This window comes from Anas acuta, chromosome 21 (assembly GCF_963932015.1).
Source record: "Anas acuta chromosome 21, bAnaAcu1.1, whole genome shotgun sequence".
NCBI classification, from domain to species: Eukaryota; Metazoa; Chordata; class Aves; order Anseriformes; family Anatidae; genus Anas; species Anas acuta.
In genome coordinates this window covers 8,032,739-8,055,573 of record NC_088999.1, presented here as the reverse complement: position 1 = coordinate 8,055,573, position 22,835 = coordinate 8,032,739, and the positions used below count along the sequence as shown (strand labels likewise).

The 22,835-nt window shown below is 47.2% G+C and overlaps 1 protein-coding gene across 3 annotated transcripts in view; it reads right to left on the bottom strand.

The window, feature by feature from the left end:
• The window catches only part of GRHL3 (grainyhead like transcription factor 3), a 28,261-nt gene extending 11,534 nt beyond the window's left edge, over window positions 1-16,727 (bottom strand). Inside the window, exons 1-8 of one of the 3 annotated variants that reach the window (XM_068657941.1) lie at window positions 16,543-16,727; window positions 6,353-6,539; window positions 5,586-5,647; window positions 3,682-4,018; window positions 3,307-3,386; window positions 1,849-2,002; window positions 921-1,032; window positions 126-220 (exon numbers count right to left, since the gene is read on the bottom strand). In XM_068657941.1, coding sequence (XP_068514042.1) covers window positions 126-220; window positions 921-1,032; window positions 1,849-2,002; window positions 3,307-3,386; window positions 3,682-4,018; window positions 5,586-5,647; window positions 6,353-6,539; window positions 16,543-16,559 — 1,044 coding nt within the window. In that variant the 5' untranslated portion in view covers window positions 16,560-16,727. Of the gene's footprint in view, window positions 1-125; window positions 221-920; window positions 1,033-1,848; window positions 2,003-3,306; window positions 3,387-3,681; window positions 4,019-5,585; window positions 5,648-6,352; window positions 6,540-8,581; window positions 8,706-16,542 lie in introns of those variants that run through there. The other 2 variants (XM_068657940.1, XM_068657942.1) reach the window with 2 other exon arrangements.
• Window positions 16,728-22,835: the final 6,108 nt, after the last annotated feature.

The following is a 22,835-nucleotide window of genomic DNA, read 5'->3' as shown; positions in this document are numbered from 1 at the left end:
GTTTGGATTTGAAACTCTGCCTTTCAGCTGAGAAGCAGGGGGAGCATGGCTGGGCTGTCAGAAAGCAGGCTACAGTTTTGCTGCAGACCACGGCTTCCCACTTCCCATCCACAGGCAGGTTGTACCTTTGCTTCTTCATGGACGTTCCACACAAAGGAGAGCGCGTTGTAGGCTAACTCCTCAATGTTCTGAACCGTGTTGAAGTTTTCTTTGCAGTCAGCTGAAATGCAATGAAGAAGCAGTTTATACTCTGGCTACAAAACTGTTTGCATTCCCTAGGCTTTCCACTCCCCAAATGCCTGCCTCCCACTGACTGACGACTGGATACATTTTAGTGTGCATAACTAAGGCCAGAAATGACTCGAAGGTCCTGGCTGCTGACTGCTGTTTGAGTAGTGATTTTATGCAAAGTCAGCATACATTGGTTCTGAATTCAAACAAACATGTCTTGTTCCGAGCCACGAGGTGCTTGGCATGGTGCTCAGCAAGATGCTGTGCTGCACAGGCAAAACATCTCTCTGGCCCAGCAAAACTCACTGCAAACCCTGTATGCTGGCAGTGAAGGACAAGCAGTACCAAAGCCTTTTCTAGCTCAGATTTCTAGACTTCAAGAGGACATAGGTCACAACTGTAAGAGCCAAAATAGTTTAGCAGCTTCTGTTCCTCTGACTGAGGCTCTTCTTGATGTATCTTGAGCTCCTCACGTATGTCCCTACACTTGGCAAACACCATCTTAAATCCCCATAAGCTCACCAGACAGAAAGGATCTGAAGCCAGCAGACCAGCCTGCTTCTCCCTGATTTCCCCCAGGCCAGATTTTTGAGCTGCAACCATGTTATTGTGTATTGGAAATTCAGTGAACTGGTGCTAGAAGTTATCAACCCCACCCAGCCATCACAGTCTGACAGCCATGCTCATACCAACGTCAATGACTCTCTGCTTGGCCGTGGGCTGGCGGGAGTGCCAGTGCTTCCAGAACTTGAGCTGCTCCGTCGGTATCTTTTCATTGTCAAAAACAATCATCACAACACTCTGAAACACAGTGAGGATATCCCATATCAGTACACACAGCAAGATAATGCTTGGTGCCCTCACTGCCCCTCTCCATCCAGTGCATACGTGCACTGGCCAAGGACAGCTTAGTGCCACTGCTAATGTTTTATTGCTGGGGGACCTAAGGCAGACAGAGGAAGGGACTTGACCATGATCATACAGACAGGCAACCACAGGGCCAAGAGCAGAACCAAGGTGCCCTCTATGCCCCCTGCTTGCAGTGCCTGTGCATTTCCACCAACTCCAAGGCATGCAAGCATCCTGCATTGGGAAATTGTTAGTAATGCTGCAGTAGGTATTAAACTGAGACATTCTAGAAGATCTTTTCCTACTTTCTAGATCTTTTCCTTCTTCCTAGAAGATATTTTCCTAAATGGATTGGGTTGGAAACAACCTTAAAGTTCATCTAGTTCCAATGCCTGTGCCATGGGTAGGGAACCTTCCACTAGATGAGGTTGTTCAAAGTCTCATTCAGCCTGGCCACTTTTAGGGATGGAGCATCCACAACTTCTCTGGGCAACCTTCCCACCAGAGACCGCAGCCAACCATCAGCTAGGGAGGCATGTTGTGCATCTCTGTCCTGACTGAAAGGTTTCAATTGACAGGTAACATGCAAGCTGTTGCTGTGGATCAGAGGATTAGTTTGCTATGAGTGAATCCGTCCCATTCATTACTTTAAGCCAACATGAGCCACAAAGCCATTACTCTTCATGTTCAGGTCTGTTCCCAGGCCAGCACAATTGCTGGATGTCTGATTATAGCATGTGTCAGCAAAATTGTCAGCTTGTCTCTTACCTTCACTTTATTTGAGGACAAGTGTAAACATTTGCTGTCTCCAGCTGTCCGCAGTGTGATGGGGTAGAACTGTCCTTTGTTGAGGTAGGCCATGGGAGAGTCCCCAGATTTTATGTGAATTGCTTTGGGCGACCCCAGAGTGTATTCAAAGTCACTTGTATGGAACAAAGAGAGAATGATGAGTATGATGAATAAGCACGGACTGCTGTTTCACTTCAAAAGCAAAACAAATGCAAGTCTCCATCTTTACAGGCAACAGACACCGCACATGTAGAAGTCTGCCCTACTCCTCATCTCACAGCTGTGGTCAAGCACCTTGCAGCACAGCACATAGTGATCCTTCCAACACCCTGGGGAACAGCACTTATCCAATATCCTCATTTTACCTTTTGTTTTTGTTTCTGCTTAAAAAAAAAACAATACATTATTGTAACCAGTATACTTCTGTGGATGTCACCAACTCTTTTTCCTGCTTCCACCTCCCCAGTGATGCCATCTCTGAAGACAGACTTGGCAACTCCTCTTATCTAGAGCCAGGAGAGCCAGAGAACTTCAGTACAGGAATAAACAGCAAACAGAAAGCCTCTCACTCATGAGTGTGAGCTGATGTCTGTGTGAAAATCCCCACGTCTGGCAGCTGAGTCACTGAGCCAGGTGATTCAGGAGGCAAATAAAAAGTGGGAGGTGGAATAATGCTACCTACTTGGAGATTTGATGTGATATCTAGAGCAGAAAAGCTCTGCCTGAGAGAGGGATGGAAGAGGATGGAATCTCTCTCATGTTTTAGGCATGTAATAAATGTTCACTAACAGTGCTAAACCCTAAGTAAGAACCTATACTTTAGATTAGGAGGAGGCTGTTTTTCACCCTTATCAGCTGACATCCTCATTTTCTTTGTCATTTACCCCCATTCCAAGTAGCTTGTAGAAAGATGGTGCAGCCACCTGGATCTACACAGGAACCATGCAGTGGTCCCAGAAAGGGGATTGTAGCACCCAACAAACCCTCACATGGGAGACCTCAGTGCCACATCTTCACTTGGGCTAAGGTGCTAAGGAGATGTGACCACAGCAGTGAAAACAGTTGGCACTGGATTTACACCAGGTTGGCCAACAGAGTACAATCTGAACCACACTAAAAGCATGAGCTGGCCCAAATCCATCTAGCAGCTTGAATTTAAGACTGGGTTTTATCCCTTTTCAATGAAACATTTCAAATCCTAATCCCTGCTTCAAATTTCACACACTAAAATTCATAAACTTCTGTGTCTAAAATGTCATGGAAGAGCAACTTGCTTCTAAGACACCAGGGACAAGCATGAAAAACTGTGACATCTCTAAGTTTGCTATGGCTCCTGCCAACACTGGTACTGGGGCAAGGAAAGGGCTGCGGTCTTTCCCCAGGAAACATACACAGCCAAGTGCCCTGGAAACCCAAAGGTCATGGACTGGCAGTTACCTCTTAACACTGTCCGTAGCGTAACTCTCAGGGCAAGGTGGCTCCGGCTGGGGTTTGAGGATATCACTGAAGAGAAGCGACTGTAGAAAAGTGGAAACAAAACAGTCAAAACTAGAAACTTAGATTGCTTTGTTGATTCACCTTCTCCAGTCATTACAACAGAGGCCTCTGTTAAAACATGGAGCCTCATTTCAAAGTCTTATCTTACTTCTAAAATCAGTGTAAACCCCCCAGTAATTCAATGCAAATGGCATCAAGCTTGTAATGCAAAAGCAAAGCTCCCACTGACTCCAGCATGAGCAAACCCCAAATTAGAGACAGCGTCACGCAGTACCCCCTGGGCTGCACTGACAGCATGCAACCAACAGCTCTGACCTCCTGGGGATCCTCTTTGAAAGTGCTGTCTGGCTGCCACCTCTGCTGTGCTGGGGCCACAGGGATGGTCTCGAAGAGGGAGTTCAATGAGCTGTTGTCGTATACATCCGCTGGAGGGACCATGTAGGTGTCCGGTGTGGCATCCAGCTTGCTAACACCTGGTGGAAGCATGGCTGGTTTGTGAGGAGTAGGGATGCCTTCAAGATTTAAGCCATTCTTCTTCTGCGGCTCACAATATTCTTGGGTCATGGAAGTGTTTTCAGACAAGAGCTTCATGAGATGGGCTGAGCCATCAAAGGATGCGATCTCTGGGTCGTATTCCATTCCATGGCAGTGCCTGGTGGAAAAAGGATCCCGTCTCAAACCAGGGAAGAGGGTGGACGACCCCAGCAAGATGCAAATGCCTTAACGCACTGCTGGGAAGCAAACTGCACAGCCTAGCTGCCAGCTGACCTTGAGTCAGCAGCGTACATCTCCTGCTTGATACAGGAGACCTGACAGGCCCAAGGGTCTCCACTCACTCACACACCTCTCAGTGCAATCAGCAAGAGCCAGAGGTGCTCAGCAGATAAAGGATGATCACACAGAATCAGAAAACATGTTTTAGACGTTGTTAGGAGCTGCAGATCCAGGGCCTACATCCATCACTTCTTTATTTAGACTATTAAACACTCAGAGCAGCAGGGAAGATACAGAATATAACTGCTATGTGGTCTTTTCAGGGCTCATTGGCAATGAATTTATTTTATTTTTTAAGAAAGCTGACTTGCACTAGTTCACACAACTCCAGAAACTTAGGAGGCAAAACTCCCACAGATCATGAGATGAGTGAAAGGTTGCAATATTAGAAATGAGATGTATGGCTCAAGCTTCAAATCAGAAGAGACCAAGTATAGGAGCTATCAGGTGATAAAGACATGGACAAAATGCATTCCTGCCGCACACACAAACCATCCCTTGGTGCAGCATCCCAAGAACTGGTCCCTTCTGCAGCAGTGACTGTGATCCTGCTGGCTCTGCAGCCCTTGCTCGGGTGGGAAGAGGTGGTTTATTGCCCCTGTTACCATGCTCAGAAAACAAACCAATCCCCACGTTATCAACCCCACACCTCTTGGCAGCATGAGCTTTCCTAAGGGAAATAAAGCTGATTGCGTAGCTCCCACCCACTCTGCTTTGAGACCTTCACCTTCAGGTATATGGTGAAATCTATGTAGTTAATAAAAAAACATTCCACTGCTATAAATACTGTTCAGAATGCAGTGGCCTTTCAGAGAGGAGAAAACAGCTTAACTCGGCCTACTTATGAAGAAGAAATGAAGTATCTTTTAAGAGGCTTATTCTGTCAGATAGTTACAAACAGACAACCAGAAAAGGTTGCCAAAGTATACAGCATCCAGGAAGAGGAACTGAACTCATAGTGGCAAATGAGCTATTAATTTCATAGTTAATTATCTGAAAACCTCAAAGGACAAATGGGAGTCACTGGAAGAGAATCCTGGGAGACTAGAAGCAATTGGAACAGAAACCCCTATCAGCCCAGTGAACAGAAGAGAACTTTGTCATTCCCCTCTCACTGCCAATGCTTACTCCCTTTCCCCTTTCCAACTGGAACAAAATAGGAAATAAATTCTTTAAATAAATTCTTTAGCTACTGCAAATCAGTGCAACTACTCTGAACACAGCTAGACAGATCCTCAGTTGTGTAAATGGGTGTAGCTCAATTTATACCTGCTTGGGATTTGGCCTAAAGAATTTTAATATATGTCTCAGGGTTAATAACCTCCACTGTTGCTGGTAATAACACCGTGCTTTGATGTTTATTTTATGCAAGCTAAAAGACCCATCATGCATGCAAGCAGCTGCAGGAGAATTAGACTGCTATAGAGAGCAAAAATGAAGCTAACCTCTTTCCTAGTTCATTGCGTCCCATCATACCAGACGGAAGAATCCTCTTCTCCTTTGGGACCTAGAACAAGGCAGAACAAAGAGTTTGTTTATTGTTAGATTTTATTCATGGAAAGCAGAAGCAAAATTAGCCTTGTCTGTGTGGCAAGTGAAGTCTCATAGATAAAACACTGCGTGAATAATAAACACTGGGCGAGGACACGGGAGACCTGGGCTCTCCTGCTGGTTCTACCACGGACTCCCAAGGTAACTTTAGGCAAGCCACACCATCTTGTCCTGGGAATGACTTTTGAAAACACCCAGCTGAATAGGAACATCAGTCTTACTGGTTTCAATTAGGTGTAAATCCTGCCCACGTTTCACTAAGCCCCATCCTGCAGCAGCACTGGAAAAAAATTAAGCTGCTAGGGTCTGCAAAGCACATTGTTGTTTTAACTTCATGTCTCTCAAAGCATACCTATTTCTTACAAGAAAGCTGTCATGTAAAAAGAACACCAGCCTGAGACTCAAGACACCCAGTTTCAGTCTTCCACCCTGTTCTGGTTTCGTTCTACAGTGCGAGGCTCTTTCATGCCTCAGTTTTCCATCTGTGCACTGGGGATAATAGTGGCACTCTATGCCTGTGGGCATTATACAGGGATCACTGTACGAACAACAAAGAGTTCAGGAGGTGGGTACTCTCCTCAGGTGGCTCAGCGTGTTTTACCTTCACACTTGTCCTCTGGGACAGACTCCCCCAAGACAGCCAGCCCCAATAGGAACATACCATGTAGTAGTCATAGAGGAGGCTCAGGGCAGCCACGCTGTCATCGTCTCCATTCACCCTCATCATCGCCTTGGTGGCTGCAGTCAGGGGGTTCTCCAGGTAGGTTTTCCAGGCTTCATCTTCATTGGTGTAGGAGAACTTCTGGAAGTTCATGGTGTCATTCTTCATCAGGCGCACAGATCTAAAACTAAGCCAGACGGAGGAAGCAAGGGATGAAGAATACTAATTTTCCACTGAAATTTCCATGCCACCCAGCTGAACACATGAAGGGCTTCCCAAAGGCACTGCTGGAGTGGAGAAGGGCTGCGTTCCTGGTGCTTAACTCCCAGCCTCATTGGGACTCCTAATCCTGCCTGTAGCTATTGTCAAAAATAGGCCAGAGTGTCTCTGGCGGGCTGCACAGAGGCAGATGTACTTCTGCATCCCTCCTCCTGCCCCAAGGATGAAAAAAAAAAACCACCTCAACATCTGCGATTGCTCCCCCCATACACACATGTACTGGCCAGCCAGAGCACGTGCTGTCAGGGTGGGATGCTGCTCAGTGACCTGGATGCAATACGATCAGGAAACTTTGTAAAATTGTTCTGTGAACTTTGAGGTAAAGGCCAGTGCAGACCACAAAATATCACCCAGCGTTCAGAGAACTTGACCCACCCAGAAGAAAACAAAACTCATTTTTCTTTGCTGTTTATGGGTTTAAAATTTAGCTCCATTCTAAGTTGTTGGTTTTTTTTGTTTTGTTTTTCAATCATCAGTAAATGATTTCACTTTGAGGGAAGTAGACAGGCAAATCACAACATCCTTCCACTAAAACTACATGACAGACGGATGGGACTACATGTGCTGAGAAGCAACGTACAAAAAAATGTCCTGCCTCTTCTCTCTACTGGTACTTTCTCTGGGTCTCTCCATCTTATATTAATAAACTGTCAGGTACATAATTACCCAAATATTGGTCATCTTTCCCTTTCCCCCAGCAAATCCTACTAGCAGGCAGCACAGAAGTGCTTCCACACATCCCCTGGGTGCTCCGTGCTGCAGGTTCACCCCGCTCAGGAGAGGCTGAATCAGGGCTGTGCTCCTGTCACGTCCATCAGCCACGTGTACACGGTGTCACCACCACAGCTCACTGCACTCACCATAAGAAAACAAACAAGCTTTGCAGTCAGAAATGACTTTTTCATCAAATGGAAACTTTCAGGAATGGTAAAATCTTTTTTTTTTTTTTTTTGTTAGTGGAAGAGGCTTAGAAAAATAAGAAGTAAAATGGCTTTAAATCTTCAAAGTTGCCAAGAGCAGAAAGTTTTCAATTGCTAAATTTTCTATGGGAAGGCAAAGAAAATGCACAGGAATTCAGGTAATGAGCATTGCACTTCAATGTCATTTTTATAAGGAATAAGATGTTTCCATTACCTTACTCTCCATACGTTTGTAATGAGGCCTGGGCTTGAATTTTAAGTGAATCACTTGGAGAACAATAATTTATCTTGAAAGGAATTTGGCATCTCTGAAACTCCCAATTACTGCCAACCAGGATAGGCACTGCCAGCCCGTTTAGTGTGAGCCGACAGAGTGAAGAGCCAGGTGCTCAGCAGATGCTCATGGGCTGGAAACTGGAGGGGTGCAGACGTGACCCTGACGTCCTCCCTGAGAGCCCAGCTAAGGCAGCCTGGCTCCTGCACAGTAAGCCAGTAAGGGCACCCCATTCCCACTGGTTTCAGTGCTCACTGGCGGCAGGGGCCTGGGCTCAGGCTGGCAGAGAGAGCAGCAGCTTCCTGGTGGCAGGTCTGTCCCCTGCCAGCTCCCATCGCGCCCCGGAATAACGGCGATGCTGAGCTCGCTCCTCTTCTCCCTCGCACGCCGTGATGATGCGCTAGCACCGGTTTCACCTCATGCATGAAACTTCACCAGGTGTTTTGTGAGTTTCGTTGTCTTTAGCATTTCTCACGCAGCCCTCCCTCCCCTTCAGTGCCGCTGCTGTCTCCAAGGCGAGCAATCGGCATGACTCAGATTTCACTGCTGTCGACTTGGCGATGGGCTGTTCAGTCCTGTCTGGACAGGAATCCTCACCCATTCTCAATCCGATCTTCTCAAGGAAGAATAGGCAGCAACAGAGCTTGCTCTCAGGGTGAGACTCCACTCCTATCACTTGTAATCAACATAGATAAACACACCATGGTAGGATGTAGCAACAAAGCATTCAGGAGCTTAAAAAAGCACAGATATTACCAGGAAAAATGATTTGGAGCTTTCTTCTCCCTCACCCAAGCTCTCAACCAAGGCACTCCTTGTTCTGCGACTCCATTCTGCCTCCCTGCTTTGTCTGTCCGGCGTGGCACAACCACCATAAGCGTGAGCTGCTTTAGGATTTTATCACCTTGTCTACACTTTGGAGGCAGAGGAGCATGGGTGGGGGAGCTCGAGATCACAACCACTTGCAGCTGTGTCCAGCTTACAAAGAATACAAGCTTGAACGGTGCCATAGGAACCTACATCTTATTTCCACATGTGATTTCTGGCTTTGCTGGGTAGCCCTGGCTATGATGCTTGTAGACATTGATACCTCATCCCTGCCCACCTCATGCCTTTTCTAGGAGAAACTGTCTCTGTAGCAGAGGTGGCACAACAGAAAACCCACCCTACCCGAAATCTGTTAAATTAAAGGTGCTTTCTTAAAGCCCCAATGCATGCACTAAACTGGAGGAGACCTAGAACGTGAGCACATGTTGCCTTATGTTACTCCCATTACAGAAGCAGCAAACTCCAGCAGAAAGAAGGGACTGGAAAAGCCCCTGGAAGCCAGGGGGGCAACAGCCCAGCCAACACAGTGGCTCCTGCCATGCTCTGGCAACTGCATCGGTCCCAGGGAGCTTGCACTGATTCACCCAGCTGGGGACCTGGACCAAGTTGACATTATGGGCATCCTCTTTATTCCACTTTGTTTCTTCCATATGAGTTCATATGATACCTAACAGTCACTGAAATTAATTTGTGTAGAGCCAACTATCGTCTCAGACAGAACCCTGCAGCTGGGGCAGTTCTGCAGATGAGACCCACCACAGACCCCATCCCACCTTACTTTTCCAGAGCAGACTGCTCTGACCTTATTCCAAAGAACCAACAGGGTTAGCCAGTGCCTAAAGAAAGAGGGTGATGTGAGGAGATCAGCAGGTATGATGACACGTTTAGAGGCACCTTTTTGACATCAGATGCACATCAGTTCATGCAGCCACAGCATGCCATCACGTTGCTTTGTTTCTACGCCCTACCTCCAACTCAGCATTAGCAATCTACGCAAAGTAGAGACACAGGAAAGATCTGGATCCAAATCCAGATCCAAACACATGTGAACTTCACTTTCATCACTCCCTGTGATGCTTCTTCCATGCGGTTACACCATGTTTGTCCACTGCAAACTGCTCTGTTTGGCAAAACAAACGTTCCTTGGACAGGCAGTTGCCTTGGTGCAGCAGTGCAGACAAAGCGCGGATCGGCTGGTGAAACACAAACACATGGGCCCAGCGGCCGCCCTTCTTGTGTGCACAGACTCACCCCGCTGGGGCCTCGGGGTCATGCGCAAAGCAGGGCATGATTTTGGGAAGGGAGCAGTCTATTTGTTTCCAAACAGTTTAGAATTTGACATAAGGTGATACCAGCCTCCTTTCCATGCTCCATCCCACCCAATCCGTGTTTCCCCAATTTATCTGTCAAGTCTACCATAACAGTGGCCTCCTGATTATGAATAAACACTCAAGGTTATGCTGAAACAGGAGAATATGCCCAAAGGGTCCAGGTGGGGAGATCAGCCAAGCAGGAAAGAAACACTTGTATTCCTTTTGCCTTTTATTGGGTTTCAGTGGGTGGTTTTGCTGGCCTTTAAGCTTTGTGTTGCTTGTCTTTGTTCTCTCCCCATAACTGATTAGGTTGCAACCTAAATATTGGCCATGCCAGATGCTGATGGCTACAGGGAAACATCAAGTTGTCAAAGGAACGGGGAACCCATGGCAACCAGTAGCAGGAATTCCAAGCCTCCTAACAGAGACCCTAGCCCACAGGACTTCAGACATATCCCAGGCCATGCACACGGGGGCTATTATTAGCCCTGGTTTTGTGCATTGCACTCACCTCCCTAATGAGATAACCCTGATGCTCCCCAAGAGTCTCTCATCAGTAGATCCCTGCTACACCTGGGAGAGCAGGACAAAAGCATCAGCATTTACTATATCTGCTTTCTCAGGGTGGAGATGTTAGCCTGTACATCAGGCCCCCTTGCAGAGGAAGAACAACATCCCATCGAACAGCCTAGTTTATAAATCCAAGCTTCTGAGCTATATTCTGATTTTTACTCTATCTTCACAAGTTTAATAAAAGCATATCTAAAGACAATGCGGCCGTACAACTATCTGCATGTGTACTGTCACAGTCGGGCAAAAATCCAGAGAGAGACAGAGCCAGGACAGCAAAACAAAGAAACACACAGACTAACGATGAGAAATGTCGCCTAGACGCCAAGTACAATACAGTGTCGATTCACAGCTGTGAAAGCCCTAAGAGACCTTGAATCTCAGGGCCCTGACCTCCCCTGCCTACAGGCCTGAAGTATTTTCACTGGCAACTGGGTGAAAATGCACCCTGGGCCACTGGATTTCTTCAGGGGCATTTCACCTGCAGGATCGGCCTCTGGCAGTGCAGCACTGAGCCTGGCACCACAGCCAGATGTCTCCTAGCCATCCCTCAGCTCTGTTTCACGCACAGACAGTGGGACAGGGGGAAGGCGCCGTGTCTCGTGGGCAGACACTGGGGGCCGAGAGCCCTGCCCAGCTCCAGGATGCAGCCCCCTCCCCAGCTCGCCCGTGGAGCTGAAGCCACTTGGAGCGGTTTGCAACCTGAGCCCACAGACAAACCTGCCAGGAGCCGGTATGCCCGAGTGACTTGCCAGGAACAAACCATAAATCCTAGATCCAAACTCAAAGTTCTTCCATTTTTCACCAGCTTAACTCCATGCTTTTGGAGCTATTTACTATCACAGGAGGAGAAACAGAGGAACGGGAACTGACATTACAACGACTTGTCCAAGGATGCTCAGTGAAGGTGAAGGAACAGGACTAGATCCGAATCTCTGCTATAAACCTCACAAGCACTGGACTGGTTCCTGCCTTGCTAGCCTGAAGGGTTCCACCGACGATTCGGTGTTGAATGATGCTGGGGGGACACCAGCTGGTATTGTTTTACCTGATAACATCATCCTTGAGCTATCCACCCACACAATCATATTTCACAAATGATTCGTGTTTTAGTGCCTTTCCTGCCTAACATAACAAATTACAGCACAGAATCAGTTTGCAGTTCAGGAATTGCAACTACTTTTTTTTTTTTTTTCAGGAGCTGCTTTGTGATGTCTGATGCTTCAGTTTTGAGGCGCCCGAGTTTCAGGGTGATCTGCCTTCAAAGGGAGAACACAACAAACAGGCCCTGAACAAGGGCCTCTGAGTGAACGTCTGCTGTCACCTGGCATGTCTGAAACACAGCTTCTACTCTCTTATTTTCCCTGTAGACAGATAAGGAGACACCTTGTGTGTACATGTATTCATGAACACAAACCTTCCCCTCCACCAACACCTAACACACACGCACACACTGTATTGAAGCTCCCAGTCCCTCCAACACTGTGAGAAGGCTTACAAATGACAAGGAGGGCTTCATAACTTGGAGAATTGGCTGCTTCCAGTTATTGCTTTTGTTTTCAGTGCTTACAGATTTCCTTCCAGAGCTTCCACATCCAACAACCTAGCTACTGGCTATTTTACTTCTTAATTCTCATCTGCTCACCTCACTCCAAGAGCTGTGACTTTTAAGAAATAATAAATAAATACAAATCACAGCTTTACAAGACTTGGATGAAAAAACCCAATGGTAGCAATAAAGTAATATGCAATCTTTTGAGACAAAGTTTGTTTTCTCCTGCTCTTCAGGTAATCAGGTTTTAATGTAGCAATTACGTGTTGTTTGCACTGTAGCAGGGCCTAGGATCCCAGACAGAGAACAGAGCCCAGTTTTACTCAAGCTTCTGTACTTCCCTCGTCGCATCCTGACAGAGGATCCTGCAGTTACACACTTAATAATGGGGCTGTCTCCTGGAGTTACATTTTCCTGTCTGATGCTCAGCACTCACTTCAGAATGCAGTAAGAGCAGAGACTAATATTAAGCATACCAAAAATTTGCTTTTTAGAGTTACATGTTGAGTCTCAGGCCTCCTTCGTGTTCTGAGAGCAAACAGGACAGTTCAGTCCACCCATTTTAGGCTGGGCTGTGCTGGGCTCTTCCTGCTGACTGCAAACTCAGTCAGCTAACAAACTTGGCACCTGGACTGCAGCTGGGTGAAGGTGGGTGAGATGAGTTCTCCAGTGAGTTGCCCAAGAGGATACAGGAAGCGTGTGTCAGGGCAGGAGAGCTGCCACAAGCCTCACCTGATGCACCTCGCTCCCCTGCCCACCTCCTTGCCTGATGTCTGGCAGCAGACGAACCTTCTTCAGCTGCACTCTGATCTCTCTGCAAACCTGGGGAGAGGCAGCCCAGGTCGGCTCTCCCCATTTGCTTTTCCCTTTCTTCCTATCCTTGAGGGACTTTTCAGGCTGGCCAGTTCTCACTCAGCTGGCAAGATCTCCTGTAATGTGCTTGGCCACAAGAGTACCCTCTGAACATATGTCCCCAAGGCCAGGCAAGCCTTTCACTTTGCTATTTAATCAAAAAAGTTCATGATGTGTTTTGAACAATGCTTTTGCCAAACAAGGATGCTTCATTCCATTCTAGGTATAAGCCCATTAAATAATGCATTTCTTGAGAGTAAGCATCACAGCTCAGATGCTTGGCAAAGACAGAATAAAGAGAAGAAACAAAAACTTAATACAGTAGGTGGCTGGCACCTGGGAGCCAAGTATCTTGGTAAATGACCCCTGCCCCTTTCCTCTGAATACTTCTGGTTATGAACAAGGACCACTTTGGATCATATGTTTCACAGTGTCTAACACCTTGCTACTCTCACCCATAACCACAGCCACCAGCCAGAAAAACGTAACACCTAGAGGAATAACAACAAACAAGCCATCACATTGTCTTATCTTCTGAGCCTTTGAAACTTGGGTATTAGCAACAGAGTTTCAGCCAGAACATAATCAGATGTTAACTCAGTTCCCGGTTAATGGACTTTTCGGCTGTTGCCTTCGCCATCCTTGAGCACACTACGGGAGGACCCGAGGCACAGATCGGGAGCGGTCTCTGCCAGTCAGCTGAAGCGAAGCGCTCGCAGGTGCAGGTCCGTGTAAGTGCATTTCCGGATAAACACTTTGTGCTGATCAACAGCTCGAACGCCAGACTGGACAAGTGGGAGCAGATCCCCATCACTGTAACTGTCTTTGTTCAACAAATTTCATTGGAGTTATGTTGGTGTACCAATCAATTGAAAATGTGACCCAAAGCATCAAAGCAGAGATACTATGTAAATGTTGATTTATCTCTGCTTTGAGTCTAGAGTTTATTCAGAGAGCTTTTACTTCTTTGTTTTGAATTGCATAGCAGCTATTTGGTTGTTGTTTCTTTAATTTACAAATCTCTCTTTCTCTTTATATAATTAAAAAATAAAGAAAGAAAAAAACACATCTCCCTTGAAAGTGTACATTGCTTCAGCACGGTTATCCCGTGTGTGCTTTACTGCCAGGATTTTATAAAAGGGCTTTAACTTTTCATTCACCAGGAGCATAACTCAAGTTTTAATAACACACCTTATGCATGACAAAAATTTGCTTCTGGCGATCATGGTTTCGACCACAAAACCACAACTGGGAGTAACTCCTGGTTAACTCCTTCAAGCCCACGCATTGCAGCATTAGACATAAGTTCAATATAGAAGACTATGGAAATTATCAGTTAGAATATTTTATAATAGGCAAAACATCTCATTCTCTCATGCCGTGCTAGCCTCTTCCCAGTCCTTTCTGAGAAATTAAAGTTGCAAAGGGAAAGATGAGAGATGGTTCTCCCTGTCATTTTGGGTGACAGCACCAGTCCTCAGGGATACCACAGGTTCCTGACAGTCGGCTACATCTGGGCACACGCACAGCTCAGCTCGTTGTGGGGGCTGCGTAAAAGAGCCTCATCTCTGCCAGACGGACAGACAGGCACTGCTGCCCTTACCAGATCCTCTGAAACTGTCCCCAGAGCCCTTCCCTTCCACTGGTGTCCACAAAGCTGCCCCTGTACGACTTTGGCCCAGGTGTTCAGAGGTGAACAACGACTGTGCCAGCCCCATGGCCCAGCAGCTCTTACAGTGCTCGTCTTCCCCCCAGTGCTTCCTGCCCACCGAGGCACAGCACCCAAAACTGCCCAAACCTGGTGGCTGGGCCTTTGGCATCCTGCTCCCTGGTCAGCAGAGCTTTGCAGTGAGGCCCTTCAGGACATTTGTGCTCACGATTTCTTCCTGGGAGAGCTCGCAGGTACCTGCCCCACAGTGCAGCACCAGCACACGCTGCCTGCAGGGCCCACCTGTCTGCAGGGCCCACTTGTTTGCACTTCCCAGACAAATTTTCCCCAGCTGTGGACTACTGAACTAAAGCGGGGTTTTCAGAGATCTGTGAATGTGTCTGTGGGCTCAATCTGGACTGACATTGCAGAGCCTTTTACCTGCCGAGGTAACCAAAGCTCCATGCAGATCTGTGCTAAGGACTGCAAGCAGATAGCAACCTCTGCATCTTTATCAGTCTCTGGCACTGAGATCTGAATCACAAAAGGGATGCTACTCCCATCAGGTCCCCCTTTCTCATGTGAAAGGCACAGGGGTTAACAGTCCGTTAGAAAGAGAAGAGTCAAGCAACCATGTAATTCATCAGGTAACATAATGCCCCAGTCCGTAATTAGTAATACATCAATCTAATGCTGCAATGCTCTGTGTACACACAGAAACGCTCTTTAGCATTTTGAGAGTAAACCACATGGCCTGACTCTAAGTTTAAAAAACACCAACTATAAATTACTCAAAGAGTTCAAAGGTGAAAATTTAAGTCACTGATTCTTAATCGATCCAAGCATACGGATCCCAGTATTTACATAAAATAATAATCGGTGCTGCACCTTTTCAGGGCTCTCAGTTATTAAGAGATTAGCTGTCACAACACCTCCGTCAGGCTTGTAAACATATACAGGTACGTGCTTTTTCTTTCAAAATAAACCTTCTGAAGCACTGTATCTGTACCCAGATATACACATATCTGTGTGTATATTTTTAATAAATTTTATTATTAATACATTTCTTGATTTATTTCATATGGGGCTACATAACTAGATAGCTTTCTAAGACTAGATTGACAGCAGCATTCACTAATTTTCTATATCACAGTTCAATATACCACCAGCCTTTAGCACATCATGTCATGCTATTATGACATTCCTTTGCTTGTATTCCAGAGGTGCAAGGCATGCTAGGCAAATGCATAACCATCAGTATCCAAAGTCCAAAATATTTTGGAGGTCCCAAGATAAGAGGGAAGAGTTATACAGAATCAGCAAAATGTTAAATGCTTTTCCTTGATTTCAAAAAATATATATATAAAAATAATAAAAGATCAAAATAAATGAGTACAATCAGTTACAGTTTGTAACAATTCTATTACTTGATAGAATAATGTGAATCCATTCACTTTAATGTGCTCCCCTCTCTTATGTCCTTACCTCCCCCCCCCCCAAAAAAAAAATATTAAAAAATGCTAGAAACTCATCCAAAACTAGTAAATACTTTGGAAGGTATTCTCTACAAAAAAAAAAAAAAACAACAACATAAGATCACTGTAGCATAAGTTAGATTTTGTTGGACTGAGGCAGAACAGAGTTGCCTCTAGACAAAAACCTAAAGTGTTAAGTTTTAGTCTGGGGGAAAAAAAAATAAAAAAATCATGATTTAAAAAACTCTCTTAAATAACAACAATCTGAAGCAATTTCTCTTAAGAGCAGCAACAGGTTAGCGAGGGACAGAAAGGCTGAAAAAAGTTCCCGTCCGTTTTTTCACTTCCATTTGCTAACAGCTGGACAGATTAACCCGAGGAGTCCAGTTCATTCAGACCTAAAGTCCTTAACCAAGCCTGAGAAAAAGCCCTCAGACTACACGCAGGGGGACCAGGTAAATAAAGCAACCTCTACTTACTCGAGTTCGTTAGACATATTTCCCCAAGTTTCCAAATCTTTGCGGACGGTAAATTCTGACGACTTCTCCCTGCTAGTACCTGCTAAGCACAGACATTGCCTGCGAAGCGCAGTGTTTGATTTATGTCGAGGTTTCGCGTGCAGGTATTTTGCTGACAGGTAGGCTGGCGGCGCGGCGCGGATTGGCTGCGGGCACAGGTGCCGTGGGACAGGTACACCTAGACAGGTGCAGCCCGTAACCCTCTGCGTGCCGGCTCGCGAGGCTGGAGGAGGGCGGGGACGAGGGAGAAGCCCCCAGGGGAAAGAAGATGCGATAAAGAAAGGAGTGGATTCGGTTATTCATCTCTGTGATAATTAGTTTCAGTTTGGTGGACGTGTTCCATGTGCTGCAATGCCAAAGAGCTGTCATTTTTCGGAATCTGGGGGCTGATTTGTCCTTTGCTGTTTCTTTATATATAAATATACAGACAAAAATGCATACATATATATACAGGAATAAATTAAGGAAGAAGAAAAGCCTCTTTGTTTCCTCTCATTCCTAAATAGTAATTGTACCTACAGACTAAGCTTCTCTTTGCTTTTTCTCACCTTCTCTTAGCAGCTCACTCCAGGAAGTTTGTGCAGGTTTGTGTTTTTTTTTTTTTCTTAAGAATTAATTTTAAAAATACAGATTGTTAGATGCCAAGACATGCAGGGAAGCCACTGACTCAGGGGATCTTTTCCATTACAGTGGATACATACAGAGCAGGTTGTGGGAGAACCCTTCTCCGTACACCCGCACACGCTGTCCTGCCTTCACAGCTCGGACGGGAACGATGCAGAGAGGAGCCCGGACACACGCCATTTGGGAACTGTCTGCAGGAATACCACTCAGGCAATAACTCTGGAGCAACTCACCTGCAAGGGGTGAAAAGATTTATGCAATAGAACAAAACTCATCATGGATTCAAGCGCTCCTGTTGGACGGTTTCTGTCATCCGTGTTGCAATGAGGAGGCAAAGGATGGGCCCAGCGGGTGACTCACGTTGACTCGATTTGGAAGGCAGGAGAGGATTTTACGAGACAAGTTGATACAAGCCTTAAAACAAAGGGAAAAAGAAAGGCTTCCACCACTCATTCTCATCCCCCATCACTCTGTCTCACTGAATCTGTCCCACTTGGTGCCCGGCACCAGCAGATGAATACAGGAGAGGAGAACACTTCTAAGTCTTCAGCTCCCCCAGCTTGGTGGCAAATGGCCTTCCCAGCCCGCTCAGGCAGGCGTAAGGCATGTCTGCACAGGCAGACGTGGAGAGAGCATAATAATTTGGGTACAACACCCTTCAAGCACACCTATACGACTCCTGGCCTTACACCAGCTCCAAGTGCAGCCAGACGGACCCTGGTGCTGCTGGGGCCTGCTGTGGGCCCCGGCCCCGCCGCGCCACCCGGGCAGCCAGGGCCCACATCCAGGGAACGAAAGCCAAAGGTGTGGAGAGCACTGGTTGCCAAAGCCTTCAACAGGGGGTAGTGCAATACCCAAAGGCCAGCTGAATGAGGGCTGAATCAAAGCCAATCTAAGCCAGAATCAAAAACCTTGGCAAGTTCATGAAAATTGGGGCTGTAGACCTGGGTACTTGTCCTTTACTTGGATCTAGCCAGGGAGTATTCCACTGGCTCTGGGTAGTGCAAAGAGGTGCAACATCCCCTTAGGGGACCTCCAAGTTTCTTCAAGCCTTTTAGAGAGATTTACCAGATTCCAGCAACAAAAGTGAAGGAGGGGAAAACTGAGCTGAGCCAGACCAGGCAGGGGGATGGCAGGGCACGGGATTCTGACCTCCCTGAGAAAAAAACTGTGTCAAAGAAGAAAGGGAGAAATGTGTCTGACAAAGCTGACACGCTTTGCCTTAGTGAAAGGTGCCCTGTGGGCCTCAGCACGACCATGACTAGGTCAAATCCATGTCCGGATGGAAACGTTCAGGCGTTCAGACTCTGCTTTGTGCATAACAGCACGGATGATACCGTCTGCTGCTCTGCGACAGGGGACAGGAGGACAATGAAATCACCAGACGCCTGCAGGATCCCGAAGCTAAGCCCTTTAAACAGCTGATGAAAGAGCCAGGGAGCCCTGCTCCTGCCTCAGGGGATGTAAGCCCACCCTGCTGCACTTGCAGCTCTCTTGCCATGGCTCAGATGGAAGCAGGGGCAAGCAGGAGCCGTCTGGGCTTAGTGGGCTCTGGGAACTGCCTGCCAGTCAGCAGTGAGGCTGCGTGCCCTGTCTGGCACCACTGTTGCTGGAGTCTGCTGGAGAAGCCACAGGGTTCCTTGGGAAGCTGGGATGGACTGGCAGAAGGGACAAAAGCACAGATTCTCCTTTGAAAAAATTCAGTGGGGCTCCAAAACGGCAGCTGCGACTGTCTCTCTTAGTTTTCCTGCCTCTGTTTTTAAGCGTTAAGTTTCTCCTTTCCTTTGCTGCCACTGACCCAGAACATCATCTGTTTCCTGCAAGGAGCTTACTGCAATGGCAGACAGGGAAACTTTGCTAGCTAGGCACATGCGTGCTCATTCTCGCATGCAGTCTTATTTCTTATGCAATTAGCTATGCACCTACCCAAAGCACCAAGGCGCTCTCCCAGCCTCCAGGAGTTACGGCGCTTCGTTAAAATGGCTCACACCAAAAACATCCCCTTTGTGTCAGCACCACACGTCTATCTGTACAGCAATGCCGGCTGGGCTTTGCTCTCGGGTACTTTTCTGAGGCCAGGTGAAACGTTACCACCACCATTCCCACAGAGGGACCCCCACAGCCGCCCCCCAGCCAGGGTTACCCCACTACCGGCTGTGGAGGATGGCACCGGGCAAGGGGTTGGTGCCCAGGGGGAGGCAGGGACAGGCGCCTGCCAGCTCCTGCCTGGCCCCTGCCATCCTCTTGGGCACCATGGTGTTCTTCTGATAATGTGTGCTTCATGGCACCTGACAGGCTTCCAGGCCTGGACGCCTAGACAATCCCTTTGACTATGATTTCAGTATTTTTAATTATTTTTTCTTTTTTTTTATTTTTTTTTTTTATACCCCACCCTCCAAGAGTATCTGGTGAGGGGGTGGGATAGAAGAAGGAGACCAAGAGATACATTCTCTATGCACAAAACCCTCCCACTTCCCTTCCACTCCCCTGTTAAATATACCTTGGAACAAAAGCTCTTTATGATGCTCTAAAAATAAAGCATGAAGCAGTCAAGACAAACTGCAAAGTTTAAAAGAGAGGGCCAAATTCTGCTCACAGCTACACCCTCTCTAAGGCAACAGGGTTGCATTTGTGTTTGGATTGTTAAATCCTCTTTAAACATCCATGGGCAAGCTGTGATTAGCTGCATTTCATCAGCAATAGATCAGCAGCTCGATGACTGAGGACAGCATCACTCACCAGGTCTCCAGCGCTTGCCCTCAGATGCCGCTGCTGTGCCAGGAGCCAGCTGGGTCTGCGTCTGCAGGAGCAGCCCGAGGCGCGGTGCAGCCCCGTGACATGCCACCCTGATGGTCCTATTTCACCCTCCACCACCAATTCGCAGTGTGACCTTGGATAAGTCATTTCACACTTCCTGTTCCCAGTCTGGCTTCTTTTCCATGTAACATGCAAGTAACCTCAAAGCAAGGGCTCTTATCCCTTGGGATACATGGCTTTTCCCACCGACAGCTGTCAAATATCCTTCCCAGTTGTCCCGCAATGTGCCAGGAGTTTCAGCTGTGCTTGACCAAATGCTATTAAAATACTTCAACAATTAATACGCAGTAAGTGGAAGCAGCCTGAAGCAGGTTAAAGTGAGCTGTTCTCCAAAGGAGATGTGGCTTCTTCAGGTGCTTTTCCAAGGAAAACATAGCTTGCGCCATAAGTGTTTTTATAAACCTTTGATATCCAGACCAGACAGTGCTACCCAGTGAGGCTCCTGCCTCCTAGATCCTTTTTCTAAAGAAGCCAGAAGAAAAAACTGAACCAGAACTTCCTTGGGCTGCAAGCCTGGGTCTGGCAGGACAGCCCTTTTGCTGTTTGTACAACACATAGCACAACAGTGGCCATGAAAAGCCACTTTGTAGTGCTATTGTCATAGCAATAATGAGGAAAAGTACAAAAAGAATTCAATTTTCTGAAGTGAGTGAGAGAGATGAACCCCTCGCTGACCCTTCCCAGCAGCTCTTTCCCAGTTAGGTGAACACCAGTATCTGCAGGGTGTCCGGGAAGCTGGCTGGCCCTGCTGGGTTCCCATACCACTGAACAATACGACCCAAAGCTCACATGTCTTTTTAACAGAGCCAGGCCAGGTTGTTATTACCTGTTGTAGCCCACGGGGCTATAGGACAATTCCTGTTGTCTTTATCTAGTTCTACCAGTTTTTACACAGTGACAAGTTTGGGTTGCAAACAACTGACCCAACGAAGAGTCTTCAGGGCAGCCACCTTCAGATTAAATAAACAAACATGACCCACAGTCTCAGCCTGCTTCTCTTAACTTCACTTTTTCTCACTTACGGAAGGCTCTGAGTGCTTGGCAAATGCATTGCTGAGTGGCTCTGAGGACAAAAGAGTCAGGATTTTAGTCCCGGCAGGACCACAGTTCATGACAGATCAGTGTTCAGGCTGGTCATATTAGAATCATCCAAGCACATTGCAAATTTTAATTGTTTTTCACTTCTGTTCTGTACCCGTCCTTACTCAATCAGTCATGGCACCCTGGTACAGGGGGTGTTTAGGGACCGCCACAACTGGCACACAGCAGCGGTCATCCTGCCTTTCTCCATCTCAGCATTTTGGCAGGAGCTGACTTTCCCACAATACACTGAGAAGGCAGCTGTTGAACCTGATTATTTACAGAGAAAAGGAAGAAGAAGTTGGCTCTGCAATCTTGATTTGACTCTAAAATTGTCCCTGGAGTTGAGATTCCCGTGCTTAGATCCCAGCCCTGGTTCAGAGCCACCTTCCGCTCCCGAAGCATTCAAATAAAAAGGCAAACGTGGAGGGAGGGGAAAAGTAGTGAGGCTGGGCAGGGGCTTGGTACATCAACTGTGGGAACTGAATCTCATTTCCACTGAGAAAACTGGAAACCCCTGCCAAAGGGCCTGCGTGAGTCACTGAGCTATCGTCTCGCTGGCTGGTGCTGTGCAGGTAGCACAGCACAGTTCTGAGCAGCTTCGTGTGGGAGAAGCACCTGGTACCTGGAGCTCTGTTCTCAGATATTTACAGGCAGGGAGGGATTCCCCTTTGAAAATCTCTAGCAAACAAGCCCAGTGTTGGCCCTGCTCCCTCCCCAAGGGCTCTAGTTTTGTCATGCTAACACACGGACATCAAAGGGAAAAGAGCCCCCCTTGCAAAACACCGGAGCCCACCACTGCCTGTCGGTGCTACAGCAAAGCCCAAGCAAAGCTGGTAGTGCTGAAGCCTCCCGTAAAAATGATAGTTCTGGGCTGGCAAAAGGAAAAATGTGAGTTTTCAGACTATCTTATAGTGCAAGCACAGTTCAGAGGAGCTGCTGCAGGATGCCATCTTCGTTTAACAGCACGAGTCAGTCAGGGGCTCTCTGGCTCCTCTTTGGTGCCCAACACCACTTTGGTGCCCACAGGGAGAAACGCTGAGGGGAAAGCTTCATGAGGGCCCTTGGGCCCAGCCTCCTCAGTGCCCAGCCCCTCTCCATCCACACAACAGCCGCATCCAGCTCTGGATGAATCTGTGACCTGGCAGGGACGAAGGGAATCCCAGCCAGGTGTCCTCACCTGCCAGCGCCGATGTGCTGCAGCCCTTGTCCTGCTGACGCCTCTGTCAAAGGAGCAAAGGCTGCAGGGCTCCTGGGCTCCTTCTTGTCTTTCCCCATCAGAGCTACAGTATGTGAGAAGGGGCATGGCATCTTGGAGAAACCCTGAAACTCAGCCAGCATGGTGGAGATAGACTCCTTATGGCTCTGAAAACTAGGAGAGAGAAAAACAGGCACCCATCTACTCCACCCTCTAGTACTGGGCAAGGTCTCTGCTTCTAGCTGGTACCTGTCTATTATATTTGATACCAAGTAAAGGCCCACTTAATTCTGACATGCTGCACCTGCTCAAATTGTACTTTTCCTGGCTAGGCCATAATCCAACATCTAAGGTGAAAAACCTTTCCATCTTAAATGAAACCTAAACTCATATCATACCAGTGCATCTCCCTCTCAGACAACAAATCTAACCAAACCTCATATGAATTTATTAGATCCTTTCTAAATTGTCCAGCGTCTGGTAATCCACAAGCCTTCCTACACAGCAAACCCAGCAGATGAGATTGCTTTCAGTC